This window comes from Haemorhous mexicanus, chromosome 13 (assembly GCF_027477595.1).
Source record: "Haemorhous mexicanus isolate bHaeMex1 chromosome 13, bHaeMex1.pri, whole genome shotgun sequence".
In the NCBI taxonomy this organism is placed as follows: domain Eukaryota; kingdom Metazoa; phylum Chordata; class Aves; order Passeriformes; family Fringillidae; genus Haemorhous; species Haemorhous mexicanus.
In genome coordinates, this window is record NC_082353.1 from 19,830,913 (window position 1) to 19,846,958 (window position 16,046).

Below are 16,046 nucleotides of genomic sequence, written 5' to 3' on the forward strand. Positions count from 1 at the left end.
AGAGTTGTCATCCCTGACGCCATCCCCGCATATTTTAAGTTTTAGGAGTAGATTTTGAAATTCATTTTTGAAGCGGAGCGCGAGGCGGGCGGGGCGGGTCCTCCGGGCCGCCAGGCGGCGCTGTGGCGCGCAGCTGAGGCGGGCGCTGAGGCGCTGTCATGGCGGCGCGCTGAGGGCTGCCGCGGGATCATGGCGCAGCCGCCGCCGTTCCCCGCCCGCCTCCCGCCGCCTTTCCGCGCCTTCCCGCCGCCCTTTCCCGGCCCCGCCGTCCGCCCGGCGCCCTTTGGGGTAGGGCCGGTAGCACCGCCGCCTTTCTTCTTGCCGCCGCCGCCGACTGCGGGTGAGGGGGGACCGCGCTTCCCGCCGGGCGTCCCCTACTTAGCGGCGGCCCCGCCGCGGGCAGCGGCCGAGGAGGAGGCGGTGCAGCGGCAGCAGGATGAGCTGTGGCTCTCGCAGTTCCTGGGCCGCCGCCGCGCCGCTCCCCCGCCGCCACCGCCGCCCGCCGCTGCCAGCCCCAGCAGCGCCCGGGCCGTGGCGGTGGCGGCGCTGGGGCGGGTGGCCCGGGTGACAGCGCTCTGCCGGGCCCTGCGGCGCAGCGAGGACCAGGGCGACGAGCCGGGCTGGGCCCGGGCGCGGGAGGAGGCGGAGGCGGCGCTGCGGGAGCTGCGGGAGGTCGTGCGGCCCCTGCGGGAGCCCGGGTACGCCGAGGCGCTGCGCAGGAAAGCCGAGAGGGCGAGGAAGAGGAGGCTGCGCCTGCAGCGAAGGAAGCACGAAGCCAGGGCGGCCAAGGAAGAGGAGGCGGCCCGGGCCGCCGAGCGGGAGGCCAAGATCGACCAGTGGCGGGCTAAGTGCATCCAGGAGGTGGAGGAAAAGAACCGGGTATGGTCCCCAGTGCCTGGTCCTGCCTCTCCCCGGGGCTCCAGGGCAGCGCGGTGGGGCAGGGGTCACCTGCCAGTAGTGGGGTCACGGCGGGCTGTGCCTTTTCCACACCTGGCTTTGACTCCCTTGCTTCAGTGGGTGCCACTGGGGTGCTGCATGACTTCCGCATACTGAGAGATGTGCCGTTTCCAAGGCCTGCAGCCCTGCTTCTTGCTTAGAAGTCTTGTTGGGTGCCTCGGTTTTGCCATCCTCATGTTCTAGGCCTTGTCATGAAATTGGGGTTTAAGTTGTTTCCGAACTCCTGGAGGTTTTCCTCTCTGGTCGCAAGTGTCAGCCTGTCTGCACAGCTACCCTGTGGTGGTCAGTGCTGTTTCAGTATCCATCAGCCTTCCCTCCTGCTTTCATCCTTCTAAAGCTTGTGGTTTACAAGCTTTTTGATCTTATGGGGAAGTAAAACATCTCCAAAGCAAACAATACCACCTCAAACTAGACTCGTTGGGAAGTGCTGTAGGCACCTTTCTGTTTGTTTTTGGCTAAAGAACTCCCTTTCTGCTGGTGTGCTGCTAGGAAGGTCCAGAGCATTTGGTGAGGGAGGGTTTGTGGTCAGACTGTGGCAGGTTAATGGTCTTAATTGCAGAACTGTGGAATCAGGATGGTTTCTGTTTATTGTAAAATATTTACCCTAATTTCTGTGGCTAAAGGTTCTCAGGCTTTCATAATTCATAAATAATCTAGGAAGTGTTCAAAAGTATGTGTATGTGGCACTTGAGGACATGGTTTAGTGGTGAACATGGTGCTGAGTTGACAGATGGACTTCATGATCTTTCCCAGCCTTAACAATTCCATGATTCTCTGATTTAGCCCAAATTTATGAGTCCCACAGCATTTTTTTTTCTGAAGTCTGTGTTATTTTAGCCTTTTTTCATAAAAAGGCAAGGCTGGATGGTTGGCTTGACTTGTTGCTGTTACTGAAGTCACTCTGCTCTTCAGTGCTTTGCTAATCTCTGAAAATACCATTTGGTTTGCCTTTGAGGGGTATTTCACAGATCTCATCTGTTTTTTTCCTTCCTTTCCTAGGAACAAGAGCTGAAGGCTGCTGCTGACAGTGTCCTGTCCGAAGTCCGGAAGAAACAAGCAGATACGAAGAGGATGACGGACGTCCTGCGCGGGTTGGAAAAGCTTCGGAAGCTGAGGAAAGAAGCTGCTGCCAGGAAAGGTTCATTACAAGATTGGTCTAAACTTTTTTAATTGCACACGCAGGAAATAAGATGAAGGTGCCCTGTGCTGACTAGCAAGGCACAGCTTCAAAAAGCTGTGTCTTCATTGTGATTTTAATTACAAGAATAGGTACAAAGTGCTGAATTCAGTGGTTGTGTTCATATGTTTCCAACCTCTTTCTGGAAGAAGGATTATTCCAGTAAGAATTCCATCTGTTAACAAGGTTAAGCTCATATTCCTCTGAGATTTTCCCAGCTCTGCTCTCAAGTCTGGTATCAAACCCCCTTCTGAATCTGAAAACTTAAAACCACTTCTTTTTCTGTTCAGGTGTTTGTCCACCTCCTTCAGCAGATGAAGCATTTGAAAATCAGGTGGAGAGTCTCAAAACATTGCTCAAAACTCGCACAGAACTGTATGAAGCTGAGGAAAGAGCATTAAGGGTTATGCTGGAGGGAGAACAAGAGGAGGAAAGGAAGAGGGAAATGGAAAAGAAACAGAAGAAGGAAAGGGAAAAACTACTACAGCAGAAACTGGAAATGGATTCTAAGCTGTTTGGGGATCCAGGTAAATTCTGCCTCCTGTTCTTCAGAGTGTTTTTTCACATCACATCCCCATCTCACAGACACTGGATTTGAAATATGGGCACAGATCTAGTTGAGAAAGGAGTCATCCACTGGAGTAATTTATGGTCTGAGAATGGGGGATAAACATAGTGCTGTTAGCACCTCTGGTGTAAGAGGAACTGTTGAGCTCTTCCACATGGACTGCAGCACATCTCAAGCTGGTTTCATGTTGTTTTGCAAGAAGAGGTTGTAGATTAAACTGAAGTGAGAATAAACAGAATAGATTGAAGACTTCCAGAACAATAGATGCTTTAGTCTGGTGCTTTGATAAGTGTGACTCCTCAGGTAATCTGTAAAGATTCAGTGTCCCTATGTTCCCCTTTTTTAGATGGTAGACTCAGGAAGTTTTTCTAGTCTTGGCTTTCCTCTGACAGCTGTGGTACAGACCAGGAAATGTGTAACATATAAACAGTTCTGTTTCATATATTACCTAGGGACCTGATGTTAGATTACAGCTGGGCAGTAGCAAATGATTTTGTGAATTATGGGTTTCTGGAACTCACTAGAATGGAAGGTTTTCCTGGATTATTGAACAATTTCTGTCTGTGTTTTCACAGCTGAATTCCCACTTGCCCATCTGCTGCAGCCTTTCAGAGACTACTACTTACAAGCTGAACATTCTGTAGCAGCTCTAATCCAGATCAGGTAAAACCAAAGAAAGCATTTTGTCATCAGAGATGGCACACGCTGTTTTTTGCAATTGTAAATTCAGTGCCCCTTTTGGTTTGTCAGCTTCCAAATATGGTTATGCAATGGATTGTTCTGTTTTTTTCAAGTTTCTTGCTTGAGTCATATCCAACAGATGCCTGTGTGAGGCAGAGTGCACTTCATGCATAACCATTCAATTTAACACCAGAACATCAAATTTTCACATTTGTCTTTTGAAAAACAAGTTTAAGGGTACAAGTATTGTTGGTTTTGTATCGATCAGTAACATCTAAGTGGGCGTATAATAAATCTTACCACCAAATTAATCCCAGCTCTCCTCTCAAACAACACTCTCTCTCTGTTGAAGGCATGAATGGGATCAGTACTTGGTGCCAGCTGACCACCCCGAAGGAAGCTGCATCCCTCCAGGATGGGTTCTCCCGAGTCCCCCCACCAATGACACTTGGGCCACTGCTGTCAGATAATTTAGCAATAAATTATTTCAACGTTGGAGGATTGCTTCATTATAACTACGTGTAAATATGAGAGGGCCCAAAGAGGAAGTCTCATCCTCTCTTTCGGCAGCCAGGTACTGGAAAGTCTTTACTGGAACGTCTTGAAAAAAAGTTTAAGAATTGTTTTTGCTGATTGACTGTGCAGGGAAATAGCTGAGCAAGCCCAGAGCTGCCAGGCCTCTCGTGGTGGGGAATTAAAATCCAGCTGCGAGTTCTTCTTAAATCTCAATCTTAATAAAGGAACATTGCTGATGGTGGTATTTGTGCCAGTATTAACATCATATTTTTAGTGGCTTTTATCTTTATAAAGGATGATGAAAACTTCAGAAATTAAGAAATTTTTTTTAAAATAAGAGATCATTAGTAAACATGTTTTTCTTCTTAAATGAAGCATGTCAGGCATCACTGTCAAAATAGTTCCTGTATTTTTGGGTGTAGAAACAAACCTATTACAAGTTTAAACGAATTCTGAAGTACAAACAAGACAGGATTTTTCAAGGTTGATTAAAGCAGCTGTTGACATTTTATTTTTGTGGACTAAAGCTGATACCAAAACATGGAAAAAATTCCCAGTTGTGGTGAAATAGGTCAGACAGCCATGTGAATAAAGACAAATTTGATGAATAAGCCTGCTGGAAAAAACCCAATAAAATCTGCAGTCTAACCTACTCTAAGTGTTTTGACTATATAGATAATTTTGTATATGTCTATAATATTTGATTAAAAACCACAGCTTTATTTTGTAAGGTTTTTTTGGTTTTTTTTACAGAACAAATAGAGAAAAATGGATTTTTGTTTAAAGCATTTTCATGCCAGGGAAGAGATTTGTTTGAGTACTCTGCATATATGAAATACAACTCCAAGAAGGACAGAATTGTTGGGAAAAGGTTTGTGTGAAGGAACGTCTCCTTCCTGCAAGGTGACAGAGGTGACACCTGATGTCAAAGCTCTCCAATGCTTTCCATATTCTGGACAGTTTGCTTGTAACTGTGACAGGCTATATGGATTTGGAGCTTTGCTGTTCTGCACAGATTGCTGTGGCAGCTTTCCAGAGCTGCAGTCCTTATTCTTGCTAGCCCCAGTGTGTGGGAATTGAGTTAATCTCTCCAGTGCTTTGCCTCTTGGCGTCACAACAGTGCGTAATTCATATGTGTCATTGCCTAAATTCAGTACCTGGGCCTTAGGTGTAATGTCAGTAGTGTCCTGGCTGAACCTTTGCACTGGTTTCTGTCAGTAAGAGACATGAACTGGTAGCTCCTGACAGAACATGAGTGCAGAAGTGTGCAGTTCTTGCTCACCTCTAGCACCCCAAAATACAGATTGCCATGAAGTTCTCTGCAGTTGGTGTTCTGATTTGCTCTTCCCTACATCCTCCCATCCCTAATGTCACTTCCAGCATCTCATTCCTCCAGACCCAAGGCTGAGTCAGATCCTGGGGAGTCTTCCCTGATGAAAACGCACAAGATCAAACATAAAAATAAAAACAGCTGCATAAAACCAATACAAACCCAACACTTTCAGTTCGGGCAGCTTAGTGACCAGAGGATGCTCTGCTTAAACAATTAGGCTCCTTATCCCATCAGCATGTCTGATGGAACAGCCCAACTGCTTAAGCTATGATTATCTTAAAGCTGTCCAAGTCAGCTGCTTGTCTGACACTGCAGGAATTTAAAGAGCTGAGCAGTAGATAAGGAGGCAGCAAAGCAGCAGCCCTGTTCTCCCTGCCCTGTGAGGAGAGAGCTCCATGAGTTCATCTGATGGTAAGGACTGCTTTATATTGCTAATAAACACAGGGCTTGAAAATGCCAGGGGAGGATCCACCTTTCTGTGTATTTGCTCCTGTGTAATGACATCTGCATTGAAATGTTTAATAGCTTTAGTGAGGAAGTTGTTGAAGCCACAGATGGGGAGGAATGTTTAAAATCTCAACTCATAAAATACATGGACACGTGGTATTAATTTAAAAAGTGTGTGTTCAGACTTCATTCCCATATTTCTGAGTATAATATTTCCCACTGTTTTTAAATTTTAAAAACTTAGTGTAGCTCAGAATAAGAGAGATGTTGGCTGTGAGTTTCCAAATTCATTTGTATCCTATTCCTCCCCTGGTCCTGGTGCAGTTTGGGTTTCTCCTGCTGTTTAGGCACATCCTTTTCCTGATGAGAACTGGTTCATGCACTGGCCAGTGTCTTTGATGTGAGGGCGAGCAGGGCTCCTCTGGAGAACATGAGGTCAGAGCCCTTGTAGGAGTTCCCTTCTGGTGGGAGTTGGTGTTTATGGCTGACCCTCTTTTACCCTTTTCTAGTAGCATTTTTGTTGTGATTGCTTCTGCCCCAAAGTACTTCTTGCTTTCTAAGCTGTGGTTTTGGGAATTAACACTTGTGTGAGCCTCTCTTAAAGCACAGTATTTATGCAGTGAAATACAGAGAGGTACAATACCATAATATATTTTCTTCATTGTGGCTTCAGACGCACACACTACCCATCACCATCCCTTAAAGTATCATTTGAACCTAAGTGGGGGCATTCTGGGTGACAGATGCTGAGACACTGCTTTCCTCAGCACCCTGGGATTTTGGGGAGAACCAGTTTACAGCCCAAGCTGCAGGGAAGGTCAGTCCTCCCTGCATGCAGGAGCTGCTCAGGCAGTAGCAGAAAGCTGAGGGAAGGTGGCTTTGCTTGCAGATGTTTTCAGGCGTCACCTTTGTCAGTGCTGACGTGGATTGTCCCTTAGGCTGAGCCCTCTTAAGCTGAGCAGATGGCCTGGCTCCACGTGGGATCCCAACACGTTGCCTGTGTTGCATGTTAGTGGCAGGACATGTGCAGGAGCACAAAGCTCATTAGGGGCTCTGCTTGTGCAGGGGTATTAAAGGCTCCTGGCGTAAGCAGGCAAAGTGACAACCCTGTTGTCATTCTGGTGTGACTGACTGAGTTGCCTGAGTGATTGTGCATGTTGATTGTGTCACTTTCTCTGACCTGGAAGCTCTCTGTGAGTCCTTTGCCAACACAGGAAACTTCCCTGAACCCCATCTCCCATTACAGACTCTTATTTTTGCTTTAAACAGGCAGTTTTGTCATCCTTGTGTATATTCTTCTGCATATTTCCTTTTAGTGGAATGTTTATCCTCGTTGTCATAGAAGCTGTTTGTTTTTAAAGGAAAAAAATAATTGGGAAAAGCTCTTAGGGATGTCACATACATATTTACTGTGTGACCTGAGGATGAGTGCTGAGGACTTTGGGATGAGCAGGCACATGCTGCCAGTACCAGAACTCAGTGGAAGACTGGCTACCAGCTCCTAACAGTTTATAATCTATAAAAGAAGTGATTTTACACACTGTCATCACTGGGAAGCTGAAAACTCGAGGATTCATGTAGCAAGTAATGGCTTTTTAGTAAATTGAGACATTTGTAGAGCTGGAGATGGAGACATTTGAAGTAATATTTTCCTGACAGCATTCCCAATTTACCAGCAATTTTTCTCTCCCCTGCAATTCCTGATCTAAAACCATCACTAAACTTAAAATGAATGCATGGTTCCTAAAAGCTAATCTTAAAAATTGCTTGTTTGACATCCTCCTAATTCTCAAGCTTGCCTGATGCATCTAGTCTCCTTGCCTGGCTCTCAGTGAGCTGCTGCAGTGCCCGAAGGAATGCCCTCACCCCAGCTCCCTCGGGATGCTCTGTGTGATGGCTTAGCAGCACGAGGCCATGTGCATGAGCTCTGTCACCACAGGTTGTGTAGACAGGGGAGACCTGCAAGGTGTCCTCCTTGGCTGTGCTTTCTCCCTCTGTAACTGGAAAAGGTGCTCAGTCTATCCCCAGCTTGGGGAAGGGAGCGTGCAATGGCAACAGAGGGAGAGGGAGAGACAGAAGGGATAGGAGAGATGGAGGAGAAAAATGCTCAGTATCTCTGCCAAAGGAAGCCATAAGCTTGGTCAAGTCTTTCTGGCTCAAGCTGAGAATAGCAAAGGTTAGTTCAGACAAAGCTTCCTGGTGTCAGTAAATAAGATTTTGCCAATCTGTTTTTATCCAGCTGGCACTTGAAACAGCTCATCTTTCTCTCCTTCCAGCCAGCTTAAGAGATGTTCTTACAGTTTCTGTTTCCCTTCCTCCAGCAGCAAGAAACCAGGCAGCAGCAATGAACTACCTGGATGAAGTTCCCTTCCGGACAGCCATGAGCCTCAGTGGGGACTCAGAGGGAGAAATCCCTTTGGTCACTGCTCCGGACATTGAGCTCCCTGACTGCACAGACATCCTTATGAGCACCATGGTGAGTCCACACCTGGGTCACTGCTGGGGGATGCTAAAAGGAAATCAGCAGTGTTCTCACAAAAGAAAGGAAGGGAAACCTCTTAACCGATCTCCTCTTCACTGGCTGGTTTGCAGCAATATTGGGAGGAGTTGATGATGATTTGTGATGTGTGGCAGTGATGATGGGGTTGGTTTGGGGTTGCTTTCTAAAAATCCTTTCTAAGAAGGAAGGTTAGGTTTTTCTGGGATAGGTGGACAAACTTCAGGCTCTGCCCTGGGGTTGTTTTCTCCTTTGGAGTTATCACTGTCTCATTTATTAATATTTATTAAATATTTGCCAATAAATCTACCAGCTATAAGCAGGCAATACTACCTGTGCTGGAAGCATATAGATAATGTTTATATATATATATATGCACCCCGTGTTTTTCTCCCTATTTAGTGATGAGTTGATGCTCCCCTCTGAGGCCAAACCATTGTGCTGCTAGTCCAGGCTGATCCTTATGGAGGGACGTGAGGGTGTTTTCCTTGGGGAGGCTGATTTGGGTCCACAGCTGACCCAAGTGGCAAGAACAGTAAAAACAGCATTCCTGGGCTGTGAATGTACTTGCCTGCCTGTCAGGAGGAGACCTTGTTTGGAGAGCTCTGGGACGGGCAAGGCTTGTTTGTTCCAGGAAAATCCTCAGATTTCAGTCACAAACACACTTATATTTTAAGCCGAACTATGTGGAAATGACAACTGTGTTTGGGGACCAGCCGAGACCCTGGCGCCACTAGATAATCCTATGGCTGGTTCTGCTTCTGCCCGAGGTGGCATCTCCCTTCTTGGTGGCTTCTGAGCCCCTGAAGTGGCTCTGCCAAGTGCTGCTAATGAAGGTCACAAACAACTCTGCCACCATTCTGGGGGCAGCCTGTGGCTGGATGCAGTGCCTTTCAGCAGCTGCCTAAAATTGGGATGTCTGCACACTCCTGCCTTGCACAGTCAAAGTGACACAAACACCTCTAAGTATAAAATACGTTTCCAAAGAACTGTAGATGCAACTCACAATAGCAATGATTTCATAAATAAGACTTTTCAAATATAAATTTGGGGATTCCCTGCAGAGATGTGGCTGGCACTGCCCAATCCTACAGCCAGCCCTAATGCTCAGGGAAATAGGAGCTGATATGGGAAGACTGCAGCCCTTAAGATGCCTCGTGGAGTGCATGGTTTGCTCCATGCCACCTGGTCTGGTTTCACATGTCCTTACCAGCTGCCTCTCGCTCTTCTGCAGCACGACTTCTCGCTGGAAAGGAAAGTGCTGTACTGGGTGGAGGTGGCCTCTCAGCAGCAGACCTCCCGCCATCGAGTCACCTCCGAAGTTGTCCCCACAGCTCCCCCGTGCTGGCTGCTGCTGGTGGACCCTGCCGACAGCTACGGGGGGCGGGGTCGAGACGGGGCAGTGCGGCGCTCCATCAGCCTGAGCGCTGCCGACAGCTCCTACGGGCACGCCAAGGGCAGGGTGGTCCTGTCCGACACCGAGAGTGACACCTGGCACTCAGAGGAGGGGGAGTACTCGGATGATGAGTACTCCTCCACCTCTTGGGAAGAGAATGACAAGGATGAAACATTCCTCTCCAGGAGGAGAAGCTCTGCAAGAAGTGTGTCTTCACGCCCTGGCTTTTACCAGACCCGACCAAAGACATCGCCCGGCTTGCTAGAGCCCTCGCCAGAGAACAATGTCCACAGCCCAGCCAGCCCAGATCCCAGCAAGCAGAGAAGATCCATGGTGTTATTTAACAACATGAAGAACGAGTTGGAAGCCGCCAAGAGGAAGCTGGCTGCTTTGGTGCATCCTTTGAACAGAGCTTCCACAGGGAGCAGGGGGATCCTGGTGCCACGGCTGCTACCCCAGTGCCCTGGCACCAACCACAGCGTCAAGTACGGGCCAGATCCGGACGTGTCCCAGCAGGGAACTGTTGTGCCAACTCCTCCGGCCACAGCCGCGCCGATCCCTCCCATCAAGCAGCACAAGCCCACGGTACCGGTGAGAAGCTTCCTTTGCTGGCCCTTGGTTCATCACTGGGCGAGGAGGGAGGTGGAGAGCATCGAATTGGTCTCATTTGGTGGGGGCTGGCCAGCAACAAGGAAGCAGAATGGGGCTTTGGAAACACTGGGGCAAGAACATGAGGAATTTCTGAAGTTTTCACGACAAGTGAAGAAATGGTTTGATTTTGTCACTGAGGTTGAAAGAAGCATTCTGGGTGCACACTTACTTGCTCTGTCCTAAACATCTGTGTTTTTCTGAAGTGGGGTCTTAATCTGATTTTCAGTAGAAACAATAAGAAAACAGTGAAATACGGAGGGGTTGTCCTCTTTTTGCTACATTATCGCATTCTAACAGATGTAAGCAGGGTTTATAGGGAAATGTCCCCTTACAGTCATTATGTCTTTTCTAGGAAACTTTGGACTTCCTACTAGAAATACAGATCATTTAGTGATAGAGACAGTGATGTGAAAGGATGGAGTAAGTAGTACTCTGTCAACTTAAATCTGAATTACACCCTGCTTTTAAGAATTTGAATCTAATCCAGCTGCTTCAGGGGTGTAGGAGATGAATTACTGAAAATCTGCAATAAAACCATCAGACACTTGAATGACCAGGTTATTTATATGCAGTTGCATTTGACACGGAGTAATTAAGGAGAGATTAAATGCCCATGTGTATTTGTACAACATCCACACTGAGCACTCTTCTCTGACCTGTATCTATAGCTGAGCCTAAATTTAATTAAGTCCAGTCTCATTTGATGCTCATTTGATGTTCCTTGTATGAGAATTTTCCTCTTCTGGAGAGAGCAAGGTAACCACCAGCATTCAGAAGCATTGCCTCATCCTGTGTTGTTTCACCTCATTCCGTGACCTGGAGCAATAAGACCATCTGGTTTTTTCCTTGCAGTCCCTCAGCCCCTACACTTGCCTCCCCCCTGCCTCCACGCCTGGACGACCTCTCAGCTGCCACAGATCCCAGCCAGATTCCTCGGCTGACCTGCTCTCTGCGCTGAGCCAAGAGGAGAGAGACCTCATCGAGCCTGTCATAGCCCTGGGCTACCCCACCCAGAAAGCCATCCTCACCCTCCAGAAGACAGGAAGGCAAAGCTTAAGTCAGGTTGGTAGAGCTGGCACAGTACTGTAAGAAACTTTTGGTAAAGGAAAACTTGACTTTCATGGAGAAAGTCTGTCTTCTTTGGGGTAGATTTTTGATGGCCTTGCCTTTCCGCTTTGGTGTCAGACCACAGCTGACAGGATTTTCCATGAGATTCCACTTTTGCTGTAAGAAAAAAGCAATGAGCCGCCCTCAGCTTTTCAGCACATAATCATGGCTGGCTTTGTTATCTGTCCAATCTGTTGTGTGAAGCACTATGTCCTTTTGAGGTACACATTTTGCCCCCATATATGGCAACTTTTTGCACATCATTTTTCCCAGCTGTTGGATTCATGTGATTATTGCCATGGCTCATCCTGTCAGAGTGGGACTGAATACCTTGGAAGATTTGGTTGGGCTCTCTCCAAAACACAACTTCCCTCTGTTGGAGCAAGTACGGAATCCATGCAAACATTGCAGCAGAGTCCCAGAGCTTTTTTCCTGAGGAACCCTCTATAATAACCTGAAATTTATTGAAACATAACATGCAGCCTCTTCCTACCCCTGGTATGTGAGTACATCCCTGCCTGCTGTGCTGCATCCTCATTCCCAATATCTCTGTCCAGATGAATGTCAGAAAAGTCCAGAGTATCCGTGGTGGGCTCAGAGTATCTGTGACATGAGGGAAGCTGCTGGCTCTGACTTTCTTGGCAAACTTGGGGCTGGACCCGCCCATCCCAGCAGAGGATTTTAGGGCTAAATCATCCAAGTAGTTCTTGCAAAGAGAGAAGGGTCTTAATCACAGCTGAGCAAGAGGAATATCCGTGGGGCTGTCAGGCCAGGGAGCAGGAGCAGATCCTGGCAGGGCATGAGCAGGCAGAGCACCAAGCAGCCACTGCTGGCTGCCAGTCTCCTTCCCATTCCCCTGGGAGCTGCCTTGGCAGTATGGGCCAGCTCTCACCCGCCAGGTCGGAGCTGCTCTGTGGCTGAGTCATCCTGCAGCTTCCGGCTCCCTCCTTACTCACCCCAGCTGGACCAGCTCCCCAGAGCTCGCTGGAGTTTCAGGTGAGCTGAGGTGGGAAGGGAAGCTTTATGTCTTTAATCCACAGAGGTTTCATCTAGGCACAGAGAGATGGGCAGAGCCCAGCCCATGTTGTTTCATAGAGCCATGGAAGGGTGTCTTGTAGCAACTGCTGGCTTCAAAATGAAGAAACAGTGCATCTTATTAAGGGTGGAAATGGGGACAGCCTGCTCCCTTCTGTATAAACACCAGGACTCCCATTCCCTTAGAGAAGAGATTACTGCACCAAAAGACAAGGTCTGCCTTCTATCCCCTGCCTTCTTCACCAGCAGTTCCCATCTTTCCAATTTGTGCCCAGTGCAGCCAAGATAAAACCTGACCTGTCATGCATTTTTTACAAGTACCAAACTACCAAATTAGTCTAAATCTTCCTGGAAAATATGTTCCTGTTGAAGTCAAAAAGAGGACCTGTGCTCTTTATTGCTTGCTGGTGATACCTGAGGTTTTGATGTGTGACAATAACTACTTCAGCTGTGAGGATTGATGGAAGTACCAGATGGTAGCCAAAAATTGCTCAACTTCCTTACAGTGTCAAGAGAAACTGGCAGAGCCCACCCTGGTAGAGAAGGCAAGGCCTTCTGTAGCCTTCTTTAGAAGCAATGCTTTCCTAATTTTGGTGGAAGAACTTCTCTGAAAGGCTCAAGTAGGATTAGTTGCCCCAGCATGCCAGAGGATCATGTAGGATGTCATGGCCAAAAAGGCACCATTGCATTTTGATCAATGATCACTGATCAATTCAAAATGCATCGTTGGTCCATGGAGCCCTCAATGTACATGTGAGCTGAGACATGACAAAGGCAGCAGCTGGTCACTGTTAAAAAAACTCTTCTTGTTTAGTCTTGAGGATACATGTATATAATATTTTTAGTGATAGAAAACATTGAGTTGACAAAGGCACTGATTTCATGCTGGGCTTGACCAGGCTGCCAGGCCTATCTGTGTTATGCTGTGGGTGAGTGGCTGTTCTGCCACAACAGGGGAAGAAAATACAGCAATGATCTGGGGTTGTCATTAGCCCGGTAACAAGGGAAATAACATGAGGTGAGGAATGCCAATGACCAGTAACTGTCTCCTTTCTGAGTTACTGGGCTCCTTAAGGCTGACACTTCTGAAAATCCCTACCTGACTGTTCAGCCAAAATAGATCAACTCAATGTTTGAAAGACTTTTTTTGGTCTTTTTCCTGTTTTATGGCATTTCACTGAGTCCTTGTCTATGGCAGTGCTGGAGAAGGTGTAGGTCTTTTTGCTGGTGAATCTGGAGAGAAATTAATCAGCTTCTCCTTGGATGAAGAAGCTTTGGAGAGACCTGTGGAATGTTTTTATTCCCCCTGCTATTGTATAGCTCATTTATTATTGCCTGTCCCATATGTTTTTGGACAGTGAGTGATTTTCGCAGTATTTAAAAGATGCTGCTGGGAATTGTGCTGTCAGCGCTCCAAGAACAACGAGGAAAGCCAAAAATAACTGTTTGCTTTCAGTAATGACAGCACACAGGTCTCCCCTGGGGTGGGCTCTGCTCTTGGACCCTGGAGCAAACCCACGGGAGCCTGAACCCCAGCACATCAAAGGGATGCGGGGTCAGCTGAGCAAAGTCATCCCACCGGGACAGTCCCTGCCTCACCCTGGAGGCCATTGCTCTGCATCTCAAGTGTTCACATGTTTGGTTTCCTCCTTGTTCCCATTCCCACCCTGGGAGGGTGAAGGGGGACCAAGATGTTGTGTCCCACTGGAAATCCTGCAGACAGACAGACAGACAGACCACCCTGGCTGAGCATTAGATGGGAACTGGCAAGATGGTGGTGGCTCATGTACCCTTCGTGGTGTGTCCTTCGGAGGTGGCAGGGGGGCTCCTGACTGGCCTTGCTCCCCATGCCTGCAAGGCTGGATTAACCTGTCTGTCTTCCTCTGCAGTTCCTGAGCTACCTGGGTGCCTGTGATCGGCTGCTGAAGCAGGGCTATGAGGAAGGGCAGGTGGAGGAAGCCATGGAAATGTTCCAGTACTCGGAGAAAAAGGTCAGAATGGGATGGCACAGCCCAGCCCTTTGTGCTGTGTCCTCCAGGCTCTCTTTTTCAGTGGGTTGCATGCTTTCCTCTGCCTCTACAGGCCCTCCTGCAGCCTCAGGGAGGGCCAGACCTCTAGGGCAGTGTCACCATAAGGACCCCTGGGGGAGGACACCTGCTCCTTCATGCTTCTCTGCCCTTCTTCTCACTCTGTTGTGTGGAATGATGCTCACTCAGCCTTTGCTTGGGAATCCCATCCTGAGCCCACCAGCACTCACTCTGTCTCAAGCCCTGCCAGCTCTCCCTTCTAGCCCCAGGGAGGAGGACCATGGAGAGCTGGGCATTTGTCTCCATCATCAGTCTCCCTCTGGGGGTAATGGAGAGTCTGGGAAGGTAGAACTGCATGAAATCCAGGCTGGCAGTGTTTGCCAGGATGCCGATGCCTGTAGGATTGTTGTGTCACCACTCCTTAAGGCAGTGGTAGTGGGAGGGCACCTGGGTCTGAGTGTCAGGGAAGGGTTTATTTATTAAGGACACAGCTCTGGGTGATGTTGTGGTGCTGGGGCCCAGCCTGAGCAAAGTAGGGGAGCAGGACAAGTGAATTCCAGTTGTACTCGCTGCCATTCCCTGCTCTCTTCATAATGCAAGCAAACACTGCATGGAATTGATATAAACGTTATAGGGAATAGTGAAGCTAGAGGCTGACTTTATTAAATATTTCTTATTTAAGAAGTTTCAATGCTGCCAGGGATATATATGCCCTCAATCTGCTGTCACGATGATACAACTCAGCCAGATCTTCTGAGTGCAGCCTTGTCCCACAGCACTGCTTTTTCTGCAACTACACGATATATCCATCCATGATAGCATCATTCTTCTCTCCTCCTTCTTCCTCCAGGCAGCTGAATTCTTGCATCTGTTGGCTCAGTTTAATGATATGGGCTTCCAGCAAAATGAAATCAAAGAAGTTCTTTTGCTTTGTGGGAATCAGAGGGAGAGGGCACTGGAAGAGCTTGTGATGAAAACCCACTGAGCAGCATCCTGGAGCAGTCAGAGCTTCCCCTCTCCACACCAGACCAGAAGGACTCAAGTGATTCTGCTGCTCCATCCCCACCCCTGGAAGCACCAGACACACAACTTCAAAGCTCTGCCTTGGTGTCTCATTTTATGGACATCGATCATAAGAGTGTTTGTCATGCAGGCACTGACTGCATAGCAGGAATGTTTATCTCCTCACCCACACATCCCCACCCTTGATCATCTCAGCTATTCAGATTAGAGGAGAGGAGATCCAAACTGCCTTTGGCTTAGATTTTTGCAAAAACCAAACCAAACCAGTGTTCTCCCTCCATCTGGGGTGATGGTTGTCATGTTTTCAGCTACAATCAAGTGGGGATTCTTAAAAGATTATATAAATCAACAGAATAAATTGTTTTCCTAAAATCTGAAGGTTCCTGCAGGAACATGTGTTGGTCCTGTCTTGGGAAGAGTCTCAGCTGACTTAGTCATGGTTGAATATTGTAATTGAAATCCACTTTGATCTCATTAGCTTCTCCTTTTAAACCAGACATGTGAGGAAAATACACAGTTCCATGTGGATAAAGAAAGAAAACAAGCTGCCCTTGCTCTGAAACACATGAGGATTATCCAGTGCAATGAAAAATGGTAGAGGCAAAGGTTTGTCCTCAGGCAGCTTCATGAG

At 47.8% G+C, this 16,046-nt stretch overlaps 2 protein-coding genes across 5 annotated transcripts; both read left to right on the top strand.

The window, feature by feature from the left end:
* The first annotated feature begins 148 nt into the window (after nucleotides 1–148).
* PDCD7 (programmed cell death 7) lies at nucleotides 149–4,551 on the top strand. The gene is made up of 5 exons (XM_059858671.1): nucleotides 149–879; nucleotides 1,957–2,095; nucleotides 2,425–2,661; nucleotides 3,278–3,365; nucleotides 3,736–4,551. Exons 1-5 carry the CDS (start codon nucleotides 190–192, stop codon nucleotides 3,851–3,853), a joined length of 1,272 nt encoding a protein of 423 aa, XP_059714654.1. The 5' UTR covers nucleotides 149–189; the 3' UTR covers nucleotides 3,854–4,551.
* A 101-nt stretch (nucleotides 4,552–4,652) lies between these two features.
* On the top strand, nucleotides 4,653–15,787 carry UBAP1L (ubiquitin associated protein 1 like). Of its 4 annotated transcripts, none has more exons than XM_059858667.1 (6): nucleotides 4,653–5,643; nucleotides 8,001–8,155; nucleotides 9,411–10,163; nucleotides 11,076–11,285; nucleotides 14,255–14,356; nucleotides 15,243–15,787. In XM_059858667.1, the coding sequence occupies exons 1-6, from the start codon at nucleotides 5,628–5,630 to the stop codon at nucleotides 15,375–15,377; spliced, it is 1,371 nt and encodes a 456-aa protein (XP_059714650.1). In that variant the 5' UTR covers nucleotides 4,653–5,627; the 3' UTR covers nucleotides 15,378–15,787. The 4 variants fall into 4 exon arrangements, with proteins under 4 accessions (XP_059714650.1, XP_059714652.1, XP_059714653.1 ...); XM_059858669.1 differs by having other exon boundaries at nucleotides 4,653–4,770; XM_059858670.1 differs by having other exon boundaries at nucleotides 4,653–4,770; nucleotides 8,004–8,155.
* The last annotated feature ends 259 nt before the right edge of the window (nucleotides 15,788–16,046 follow it).